We start from the raw sequence: 12,274 nt of genomic DNA on the forward strand, positions 1-12,274 counted from the left end.
GGCGGGCGGGCGGCGGGGTGCCCTGCGCAGGCCTCGGACGTTCGCCCCGGCTCCGTCGCAGGGCCCGCGAGGCCGACGGCCTTCAGCGGAGGCAGGCGGTGCTCGGCCCTGCCGCGGCCGGTCGGGCACCGAGACCCATTGCCGCGCGGCTCCTTTTGTTGTTCTCCTTGCGGCTCCGGTAGCCGTTCGGCTGGTACCGCCTCTTCTACCTTTTTCAGGCCGCAGGCAGGAGGAGACTTTCCATTCCAGTCTAGAGTTAGTGTGCTTTGATTAAACCTCAGCCCTTGGCTTTCTCCACCTCCTGAAAAGTAAAGTTTGTATAGTCTTGGGGCAGGCTACTCCAGCTGATAATTTCTTCCTGTGTCAGTATTTAACTTGCAAAGTAAAAGCGTGAGGCTAACAATCTTGCACTTTTTTTTTTTTTAATGTCTCTTGCTGTTTGGAATTACTAAGAGCTATTGAAAGCTCTTGAGACTTCAAGAGCATTGCTGTTGATGAGGCTTGTCATGGGTCAGAATTGTGGGTGTGATTGCTCTTCCTGTGGCACAGGAGCACTTCTTTGCAAGACTTTCTTGTTGTGTTTGGAAGTAGGTTCCCTCCTCTCCCCCATCAGAGGGTAGAGATGGGCAAGATGATCTGGAGTGGAACACTAGTGCACACCAATGATGAGTGTGTTGGGTTTGTTTTGTCCTTTTTTCCCAAAATAAGTAGTAGTAACAGCAGCAGAGGCAAGATACTGTGTAAATTTGAAAATTTCTGTTAATTTTCTAATGAGTTGATAGCAATAAAAGGGTCATTGCCACCTCTTAATGCCGGGGTGTGTTTGGGGGGATTAAAACCAAACAACACATGATGACTGGTCTCTGGCTTGTGTGGCCCCTGCAGGGCAGGGTTGATACCCTTCCTTGGGTGCAAAAGTTTGTGTTCTTTCCGGTGATGTAGTGCATCTTTGGAATTTGATTCTGTTTCATAGCAGTGAATTTCTCAGGTGAAGAAAAACAAATTAGATGGGATATTAAAAAAAAAAAATCAAAATCCTAAGAGCTGAGGAGTGTGAGGTTGGTTTGTTTGTGTGGATTTGGTAGTTTGATGTTTGTGGGGTTTTGGTTTTGTGCTGTTTTTTAATTTTCACTGTATCAGGTTAATGGAGCTGTTTTGCATTTGTGATGTATTTCAAAAACTTACAAGGGCTAAACTTAACATACAGATATTATTCCAAAGGAGAGAGAGGGAACCCCTCCAACAACAAATGAACCATGCACATACATTTGTGAAGAAGATACAACTAGCAGTGATAAATCATATCTTCAGGTTTAATACCCACTTAATATCTCACTCCTTCATGCTACTTCATAATTTCTGAGACCAGAATGTACACTGAGATGAACAATCTCTGTCCTATTTTAAGCTTCAGGAGAACTGAAGTTAAAGTCTTTTAACTGAAGGGCTGCTGGAGAGTTATATTAGCAATTTGTTAATAGATAGATTTGCTTTTGAGGGGGCGCTTACCTAGCGGGATCTTAATTTTTCAAGTGTGCTTTCAGTCATCTTTGTCTGTAATATCTACTTGTTAGTAGTTGGTGATGAAGTTTGAGATGCTCGTTGGACAGAAGCCTATGGAGACTGTATACGTGAAGCATATGGTCTCCTGTACACTGAAATTTGGATATAGTCTATCGGTGCTTAACTAAGTCAAATGCCTCAAGATTTGAAAAGGTATTTATAGAAGATAAGAAAATCTTCCATTTACTAGGCACAGCATAGCACATAACCAGTTGCAAAAGCAAGCAGGATATTGAGCCTGAGAACTTGGGTTTTTTCTGTGGAAATGTTACTTGATTGGCACTGGTCTATAGGCCATACGTGGTTTATGTGCCCTCTGAGAAGCTGGCATTTTCCTTGAGGTGCATATAATTAATTGGCTGTTAGCCACAGGAAATATAATTCAGGTATTTGAAAGCACCCTATAATACTTTTCTTGGCTGAGGTAGCTGAGTTACTGAACTATCTTAATATTTGAACGGTTTATAAGCACAAATAATTTTCTCAAATTATTATGGGAAGGTTAGTGTTATTACAGCAGACCACCAGGTACTAACAGCACAACTGAAATTCTGCTGTATATTCAGTAGTTCATTTGCATGCAAGGGCACAGGCTCACAAAATATTTAAAATTACTCCCTTTATAATTTGGTTAAGGATGAGGTTTTTGTTCTGACGGTATCTTTTCGGTGGCTCCATATCTCCTGCATGTGAACAGACTAAAATCTGGAGTGGTAGGTACAGTTTGTGTTGACTAAGTCCTGCGAGTCTTCTGATATAACCAAGATACGGATGCATATGTTAGGAATATTGGACTGAATATAGGATTTTTCTGTGTGTGTGGTCACTGAATGTTAATGGTCTCTTTTAAAAAGCTTTATTTCACATGAATTTAGTTGCTAGTTTAGAGTTGATGTTATGGATTATGGCCATCTATGCAAAACTGACTTTGAAAAAAAGCTAGGAGGAGGGATTTGAAACATCAGCTGTCCTGGCAACTGCATAAAAATCTTAATCTGGTTCTTTTAAAGACTTTTAGTTAAGGTGTCTGCACTGCTAAGCCACTTCTGATGATGTGTAAATATTTAAACTGGAAGCGTGCTGCCTTCTAATCTTTATAGGGTATAGCAGATGAACATATCTAGAAAACTTTCATGGAATAGGTCAGTGCCTGGTAAATCTTTTCTTTAAAGGGCATAGCAGGAATGTGTGAGATTTAAAAACACAAATCTTTGGGAGCTACAATTCCTACAGTTATAGTGGTATATTCTTACAAGTAATCTACATATTAATAGAACATGAATTTTGCACAATTCTTAACCACTGCTTAAATGTTTAATAGAGTGCTAATTCTCCTTTAATTAATTCTGTGAGCTTGTTCAGTGGAAGAATTCTACTCTCCTGGCTGTCGTAAAGGCTTGTTAGCTATGTGTGGAGTTGAGAACAAATTGGCCTGGCTTCTCCCCCTGCCAAGTATCAGCTCTTACTTAAAATGGGTAGAAGTGCAGTAGGGAGGAGGATTGAAAACCTCCACTGGAGTTTGTTTTGACCACGTGGCTAACGAAACCCTGAGTTTAGATACAGTTTGACAATGAAAAGCAGACTCTGACTATTTTTTGGGTGAATGGAGAATCCTCCCTTGAATGTGAAAACACCGCACTGTAACCATCGTGTCTAGAACTGTCCTTGTGTCACATGCAGTAGTGACCTGTGCTTTATGTGTTTCTTCTGCACTCAGTCACTGCTCTTGGCTGTTACTAAGGCTGTGAAGGTGTAGAAAGATTGTTCGCTTTATATTGCCTCGTGCAACGAGTGGGCCACTTCCTTTGCCCATTTCGATGCTTCTGTCTAGCAGTCGTATGGTGGCATCACTGCAAAACTGAGGTCATTTTGTTAGGTTCTGTGCCTGCAGAGAGCCCTCTTCCCATTACTAATAGTGTTTCTGTTAAGCTACTGTCAAAGTCATTTCTAAGATATGGCTCAAATATAAAACATGAGGTGGGGATAGTATTTTGTAAATCAGACCCAGTAACTAAGAGGTTGTTGACATAGGGAAACGATGTTATTCCTGATGTTAACTTCTGCAGGGTGTGCAAAAATGTGTGTCTTGGCTAGAGTAGTGAAAATCAGGTCAAAATATTTCCTGAGTGAGCAGGGCTTATAAACAGATAATATAATGTGTTGTTTGCACTGTAAGTAAAATTTTATACTAAAAGCAATTTTATTTATTTTAGAGGGACTCTGAATATGTCTGGCATAGCTCTTAGCAGACTTGCACAGGAGAGAAAAGCCTGGAGAAAAGATCATCCATTTGTAAGTATGAGAACTGTGAAATTTCTGAGTTCGCTGTTATTTTGGTGTTATGATGATTTTTCTTTATCCTGATGTGATTTTTTTTAATTAATTAATTTTTCAAATAAAAAAGCTACTTAAAACTATGTAGCTCAAAAAGAAATAACTGTGTAAAGATAAAATGTTGTGAAATATTCTAAGTACGTCTTCTGAAATCCTCACCCTTTGGCTTTTTGTCTTAATTCAGGGATTTGTAGCAGTACCTACAAAAAATCCAGATGGCACAATGAATCTAATGAACTGGGAGTGTGCTATTCCAGGAAAGAAAGGGGTAAGACTTCTCACTTACAGTGTTAACATAACGTATGTGTGGTGTAATGTAAGCCTGCTTGTGCATTACACTGACAACTGAGACTGTAACTTACATGTAGTTTAACAGAAGTGCTTGAATGCTGCTGCTGCTGCTTTAGAACCCAGGTGAAGTGGGCCAAGAATGATATTGGACAAAATATACCATGAGTGTGTTCAACTGTTGGCACTGACCACCTTAAGAATTAAAGTTTTCAGAGGAGTGTGTAAGAACCCTGCATTGAGTAAACTTGAGGTTGTCTTCTGCTTCATGCCAGGGTTTATTGTGATTTCTCTATTTACTAAATGGTGGTTTGAGCCCTATATATTGAAAATTAATACTGCCAAAATATTGCCTCTGCTGGTTAAGTGCTGGTACCTTTATTGTCCGCAAAATAGTGAGACCTTTCAGTCTTAGAGAAGTGCTGTAGCACTGTTTTTAGGTTTTTGGATTTCATGGAGAATAATTCTGCATTATCAACATGGAATCTGCTTTATGGAATTTTCTCTTTTGTGTTAGGGGAAGAAGAATAGAACTGTCTAACGTTGTTCTTTCTTATCTGATTTCACTTGTGCTTCTCTGGTCCTTTTCTTAAAATAACAAGAGAAAGAAAAAAGTCTGTTGAGACCCAAATTGTTTATTTTTCTCAACTTGATCTAGTTCTAGGGGATAGGCCAAATGCAAACTTCCAAGTGGAAATAATCATTAATGCCTGAAACTTTTGTACACTGCCATTATAACATCTCGTTCTGAGCACAATCTTGTTTCTACTTTTCAAGATGTTACTTAGCGTGCAGAGATTATTCTTTAATTAATTTGATGCAGTTTCTACTGAGATAATACTAATAATTACCTTTTGGTTTTCATTCTTTTGGGTCTTTAGTGTTTTGCATTGGATGTGGGACTGACTTTGGATGTTGCTTTGCCTGTTCTGCTGCCTCTTGCCAACTTGCTGAAGTAGATTGAATATCTCATTTCTTAGATTCTGAGAAGACAAAGTGTGTAGGCAAAACCTACAGATTCTGTACTACTGCCTCAGTTTAACGCTGAACATGGCATTGCTGTTATGGCTATAACTTGGCTCAATACTTGGCTACTTGTCCTGCGCAGCTCATTAGTTCTTAAAGAAGCACCTGAAAATAATGTAATAGTGTAAGGAGAAACTCAGCCCCTTATGTTCTGCCAAACGAAGGTTATCCCTCATAGTGGCCAGTTACGTACCTTATCAAGATGTCACCTTTTAATACAGGGTGTAACATCTTCATGCTACCGCTTTGAAGTTTTGTAAACCACAAAGTGGAGCAAATAAGACCCTCAAAACTAACTTCTTGCCTCCTAGAAAAAGCATGCTGTAAAATCTTCATGCTACTGCTTTGAAGTTTTGTAAACCACAAAATGGAGTGAACAAGACCCTCAAAACTAACTTCTTGCCTCCTAGAAAATGCATCAGACCAGGAAAAGATCAGTTATGCTCATGTGATTCCTGGTAGAGATTTATTTAAAAAATCAGGGGTTTTACTCAAGTAAAAATGCTGTCTCTTTAGCAAGAAGCAGCATCAAAAAATCAGGGTTTCACTCAAGTGAAAATGCTGTCTCTTTAGCAAGAAGCAGCATGTCTTGCTCATCCGTACCAGACCAACCAGTTGCTTTCCATTGCCTTTGTGTTTGGAGGCTTGCTGTCCTTCAGCTGCTTGCCCTGAGACAGATCAGTAGTTGAAATGGCCCCTTCCTCCTTGCATGTGTATCATGAAAAACTTTAGAAGTACTCTGCTCTTCTGAGTACTATGACCCCCTTCCTTGTTGCATGTGTATCATGAAAAACTAGAAGTACTCTGCTCTTCTGAGTACTATGAAAATTTTACTTGTGTATGGAATTATTGGTGGTGGTCCCAATTGATGACTCAGCATCACTTACTAGCTGTAATGAAGTGGAAAAGTGGGGTTTTCTCTCTCCAACAGGTAGGATAACTTTTAGGTCTAGGCAGTGTGTGATAGTGTAGGACAGTTATTTTCTGCTGTATAGCAGAAGGACATCTTGTGCTTTACCTGAGAAACTGTTCTTGGTAAGTTGTTTTTTTTTTTCACAAGTTTGACTTATCCTTGCAATAATCTAAGCTCTACCTTTTTATAGACACCATGGGAAGGAGGCTTATTTAAACTACGAATGCTTTTCAAGGATGACTACCCTTCTTCACCCCCAAAATGTGAGTAAATAAGCTTGGTAAGTTTTTTTTTTTCCACAAGTTTGACTTATCCTTGCAATAATCTAAGCTCTACCTTTTTATAGACACCATGGGAAGGAGGCTTATTTAAACTACGAATGCTTTTCAAGGATGACTACCCTTCTTCACCCCCAAAATGTGAGTAAATAACTAAAAAAACACATATTTATTAGAACAGTGTTCAACTAATCCATGCGGCTCTATGAACGTTTTTTACTTTCTTAGAGATTTTATTTTCTAAAGGAAAGTTGTTTATTAGAACAATGCTCAACTAATCCATGCTGCTCTAAGAACGTTTTTTACTTTCTTAGTCTTAGAGATTTTATTTTCTAAAGGAAAGTTGCTTTTTTGCTTGGTTTTTTTCCACCCACCACTTTGCATTTAGAAAGTTGTGATGAATTGATGGAAGGGGGATCACAGATGTGATGGAGTTCCCGCTTTAGGTGCAGGCTGAGCCAAGAAGAAAAACAGTATTAATAGCTCTAGAAATCTGTGCAGGTTTTTTGGGGGTGGTAGAGGTATCTTTGGCCAGTTTGTTTTGGTTTTTTTTTCCACTGATCTAAGCCAACGCTCTGATTTTAGTCTCAGTGCTGCATGCAAATAATTCTCTCTTCTTCCTCAGGTAAATTTGAACCACCGTTTTTTTTTTCCCACTGATCTAAGCCAACTCTCTGATTTTAGTCTCAGTGCTGCATGCAAATAATTCTCTCTTCTTCCTCAGGTAAATTTGAACCACCATTATTCCACCCAAACGTGTATCCTTCAGGCACAGTGTGTCTCTCCATCTTAGAGGAGGATAAGGACTGGAGGCCAGCAATCACAATTAAACAGGTCATTAAGTGTACTTAGACATATTCTTAGCCCTTTTATTTGCCAGGCTTGCTTATCTAATGTGTATGTAAGATATTCACTGTTTCTACAGTTGGTTTCTAAAGGATTGTCTCTTAGTAGTATCCATGCCTATGTTACTTCTATGCCTTCTTCCACAGATCTTGTTAGGAATACAAGAACTTCTAAATGAACCAAATATTCAAGACCCAGCTCAAGCAGAGGCTTACACAATTTACTGGTAAGTATCTTTGTGTATCAGCTTGAAAGCTGTCATATTGCCTGCAGCTGTCTGTTACTTAGACTGTAACATGCAAATGTTTTTAGGAATGATCAGGGGATTTTTCTTGCCTTCACGGCTGTATCCTGTGGAGAAGCCTAGTCTTGTGCTAAACTTTAACAAAACAGTAACTTCATGGTTCATAGGCTAGTGGAGCTTTTAATAGCATTACAACAGCAATAAAGTGTAAAGACTGCTTCAGTTAAACCATGATTCTCATCCTGGTTCTAGCCCAACATAGAATTCTTTCCCCTAAAGGCTGAGTGGTAGTGATGAGGAATAATGATATCACGAGACCACTGATAGAGGAGACTGAATTAGGTGGCAACTTCTGTTCATCAGTGTAGGAGTAACTTCTGTCCAGTAGTGGGTACCTATAAGCACTTGTGCCTGAGGAATAAAGAAGAGCTGCTGTGACTGCTGTAGGAAATACGTGGCATTTTGTGAAAATTAGATCTTCCAAAAGAATAGGTTAAAAAGTACGGAAAGCTTGTAGCTTTAGCAGAATGAAGTTTGCATTGGTTAGGAAATTTTTATTTCACAAAATTATGAGCTAAAAGTACTCTTTTTTTAGGCTTAATCTTAAAATGTTCCCACCATTAAAAATGGATGGCTGATCTATAAATTTTAGGGGAGCAAAACACTTTAAACAAATGCTTTTGGCACTGACAGTTACTGAAATAATGACTAAGATGGAAATATGGAATTACCATTCTGGACAGAAGAACAAGTCTCTAAGTTTGAAAAATGCCATTTTATGAGACTTCAGATGCAAGCTATGTCAAAAATGTCTAGTACAGGATCTTAGTGAAAAGGAAACCTAGGGATAAGTAGTGTGTCTTGGATTTTAATTAAAGGCTTCACTCTCTTTATTTTTTAAGTAGTTACTGGAGACTTGATGGGACTGCGTGCATATGAAGGACAATCAGGCAGCCACAGTTGTTAACAGCACCTTTAGGAGCTAGTAATGAGGTCTCCCCTCTTTTTTTTTTTTTTTTTTTTTTTAAGCCACTCTGAGGGAATATGGGGCAGGAAAAATATACTTTTATAGATATATATAAATATCCTGTGTGATTTGTTTTTTTATCACCTTCCATATATGTACAAAAAGTCTTTGCTAGTCTTGTTTCTGCTTTAAGTGCTTCTAGAAAAAGAAAATCTCTTGAGAATAAACCATTACATACGTTTTGTGATACTTCAGATGTATATAGTCTCCCACTTATCCTTTTCATGTCTTTTGGATGTGTGCAGTATTTCAGATGGGTTACTGTATTTCTGCAGTCTGAGCATGTGTCTCTCTCGATACTTGGATGAATAGCTGGTAGAACCAGCTCAGCAGAGCAGGATTGTCTATACATCTGTAATTTAGCATAGTTGATAAATACTGAGGAAGATGCAGTATTGTTTAAATAGATGTCTTTTAGTCAGGTTGTTAACTTCAAGAATAAACTTTGTATTGAAAATAAGAATACTTGTTCTCATTCCCAGGATTGCCTTGGTTCTGTCGCTCTAACTTTGGCACTTCCCGTGTGCTGACCTGCTTCCTCCTCTGCTGCAGGCACTCTTTTGTGTGCGTCCTGAGGGTGTGAGACTTAACAGCTAGGTTGTGTTCACATGTGACAATGCAATATAACTTAAAGAAGAATTTTAGAGTGGAGTTTGTAAATTTGTTTATAAGAAGAAATTAGAGTATTTTCAGTCTGTTTGGTTCATTGGATGATGTTCATTGGATGTGACCAAAAACTGGCTTCACTTCTTCATCCACCCAAACTGTCAAATTCTGAGGATATAATTTGCTGCTTCTTTCTTTTTCACTGCAGCAAACCTTCATAGCTGAAAGTAAGTTAAGTTTACTGGAAAGCTGTCTGCAAAATCTAGTCACTGTAAACTACCTTTGGCACAAGAGTAATGGTAACAAATTTTTGTTTAGCTCTTGACTGACACTTCTGACAGCTAATCCAAAATATGGTGTTGAATGTAAATGGATGCTCTACTAAGCTACTACCATCCCTTGTTGGCCCAAGAATAGAAAACAAAGAAGTTGCCCTTTTATGTGTTGAGTCTGAGGCTTATGACTGGTCATTGTTCCTTCAAGTAGTACTTCCTTATTTAATCAGTCAGTAGTAACTATGCTAGACTTAGTGAACTGTAGTGTGTTTTTTCAAAATGTTGAGGTAGGGTTTTTTTTCAGCTGAAGATGAGGATAAACAAACCTAATGCTGTGAGTAAGGGTCTGCAGAAAGAAAGGCTGAAACTGCCATTCCATTATCATTTTCCTGTTTCTTAAAGAGCACATCTGCTCTCTTCCCAAAGCAGTAAAGATGATACTTTAAATCATATGAAGTGTGAAATCCACCAACTGTTAGTGAACTGCTCTCATCAACCACTTTGTGCTGTTAGGATACTGAAATTTATTGTTAAGGACCTCGGGTCTTAACATGGGGAGTGAAAACCTATGTTCAGATGAGTAAGAATGGTTGCATGTAAGGTACAGCTGGCCTTGAGAAAGGGCAGGCACAAACCCATTTATAAAGACTGGTATGGTATGAAGTCGGATAGTGCATTGTCATTTGACAACAGATGAAGTCTGGGAATAAAGCAGTTAAACAGTACCTTACTTCCTTCCAAAGGAAATTATCAAAAGTAATATTCCAGAAAAGCCTTTAATATATTGTAGTGTTCAGTGAATTCCTATCTAATGGTTTTGTCTTCAGCAATGAGTTAGTTTCACATTGAAGAGAAGTAGAAGAACACTAACTCTATAATATGGCCTCTGATTCCTCAAGCTGTAATTATCCTTTCTCTCTCTTTTATTCAGCCAAAACAGAGTGGAATATCCTTCAGCAATGAGTTAGTTTCATATTGAAGAGAAGTAGAAGAACACTAACTCCATAATATGGCCTCTGATTCCTCAACTGTAATTATCCTTTCTCTTTCTTTTATTCAGCCAAAACAGAGTGGAATATGAAAAGAGGGTTCGAGCACAAGCCAAGAAGTTTGCACCATCATAAGCATCTGTCATGCAGCATCTTAAAAAGGAAGGGATTGATTTGGCAAGAACTTGTTTACAAAACTTTTGCAAAATCTAATGTTGCTATGTACAATTAATATCCACTTAGGGGAGGGGGTTGTATGTGTGCCATTTTCCATATTCGCCACTTGTATACAGTTCTAAATTTGCTGAATTGCCCCCAGTTTTTTCATACAGGGTCTCTTCCTTCAGTCTTTTGTATTTTTGATTGTTATGTAAAACTTGCTTTTATTTTAATATTGATGTCAGTATTTCAACTGCTGTAAAATTATAAACTTTTATACTTCTATAAATTCACTAGTATCTCTAGTTACTTTGCTATCTGATGCAGGCATGCTTTAAAATGTTAGAACTATATTTAGCCTCTAGCTGGCTGTATGAAGAAAAATCATGTCCTCCACCCCCTTCCCTCCCTGAATTTGTTTTTCTATCTTTCAGAAACTAGGTTGTTATTGCTTAAGAGCCTCTGAGATCCAAAGTCAGCCAGCATCCTTATTCTGCATCACTTCCTTTGTGTTTATATGGCGTTCTGTCTGTGTTGCTGTTTAGAGTAAATAAACTGTTTATATAAAGGGCTTTGTTTCATTTATCTTCATTAAAATAATTAAAAGACTGCCATTTAAATGGCTCTGAACACAATTCAGTTCAAGTCCTGTTTTTAAGGCCTGTGATGCTGCACTGACCTTTTGTTTGGATGTTGCCTTCACTTCTTTTTCCCTGCCCCCACCCCAACATGAATAGCCCCCTTCTTTGGGCCCGGAGCGGTAATTGCAGCTATTCAACTCTGCTCAGTTCCTTAAACAGCTTAAACTAACCAGAGACCAACTGCTTACTGTGTGAAATGGCATCAACATACTGGTGAGACCACCTTACCATAAAATCACACAAGCATTAGACTGATGTGAACAGTAGTAGAAGCTCTGCAAGGAATGCACGGGACCTACAGCAACTGGGGATTTTAAATGGTACTTGTTTATCAGAAATATTTCTGTGCCTTCTTCCATATGTCAATGTATATAGCTTTTAGGAAAAGGACGTGCTCTATGCAATTACAGTTTCCTTCTGTAAAGGAAATCAGTTAAATTATGTAAGTTATTTTAATGTATGTCAAGCTGATATGCCCTCTATTAAACTTTCACTGCTTTTTTAATTGTATTTTTTAATCAAAATCGTTCTGCAAAACAAATGAAGTGTGAAAAGCTTTGTTCCATCTGAGCTGTAGCTTCAGTGATTTTGTTATTAAAAGTGGCTACTGCTAGAGACTTAAGTTACTCGAAGTGTGATACAGCTCTGATCCCAGATCTGTTCTTTCTGGTTTTGGTTATGACAGCTTTGTAACAGAAAAGCATTCCCCCAAATTAGAAAAGCCAACATCCTTATGCTATTCTCAAACCTTTAAAAATTTATTGTATAGAGTTGCTTCCTTGTCACTATCTAGAAATCCTTGTTAGATCAGCTGATTTGGGAAAGATTTCATATGCTTGGGGTGGGAAAGTAACTGAGAAACTTGGGTTAAAGGAAAAGGTTCTCTGTCAAATTCATTTACTTGGGCTTTTTTTTTTTTCTTTTTAAAGGGAAATGGAATATTTGTACCACTAACACTGCTGCTGTGACTCCCAGTTCTAGCTCCAGTAGGGCTAGCATTTAATTGCTCTAGTAGAAGACAGTTCAGAGCTGAAAATCTTGCTGTGACTTGAAGAACTTGTATATATGAAGGTAACATTACTAAT

The 12,274-nt window shown here is 38.4% G+C and overlaps 1 protein-coding gene across 4 annotated transcripts in view; it reads left to right on the forward strand.

The window, feature by feature from the left end:
• Nucleotides 1–11,120, forward strand: part of UBE2I (ubiquitin conjugating enzyme E2I) — an 11,955-nt gene extending 835 nt beyond the window's left edge. For 3 of the 4 annotated variants that reach the window (XM_014936633.1, XM_014936635.1, XM_014936634.1), the window contains exons 2-7: nt 3,777–3,855; nt 4,082–4,165; nt 6,315–6,387; nt 7,127–7,236; nt 7,395–7,474; nt 10,461–11,120. In XM_014936633.1, the coding sequence (XP_014792119.1) occupies nt 3,790–3,855; nt 4,082–4,165; nt 6,315–6,387; nt 7,127–7,236; nt 7,395–7,474; nt 10,461–10,524 (477 nt within the window). In that variant the 5' untranslated portion in view covers nt 3,777–3,789 and the 3' untranslated portion in view covers nt 10,525–11,120. Of the gene's footprint in view, nt 1–1,045; nt 1,717–3,776; nt 3,856–4,081; nt 4,166–6,314; nt 6,388–6,470; nt 6,544–7,126; nt 7,237–7,394; nt 7,475–10,460 lie in introns of those variants that run through there. The other variant, XM_014936632.1, reaches the window with a different exon arrangement.
• Nucleotides 11,121–12,274: the final 1,154 nt, after the last annotated feature.

This window comes from Calidris pugnax, unplaced genomic scaffold (genome assembly GCF_001431845.1).
Source record: "Calidris pugnax isolate Ruff unplaced genomic scaffold, ASM143184v1 scaffold17, whole genome shotgun sequence".
Taxonomy (NCBI): Eukaryota; Metazoa; Chordata; class Aves; order Charadriiformes; family Scolopacidae; genus Calidris; species Calidris pugnax.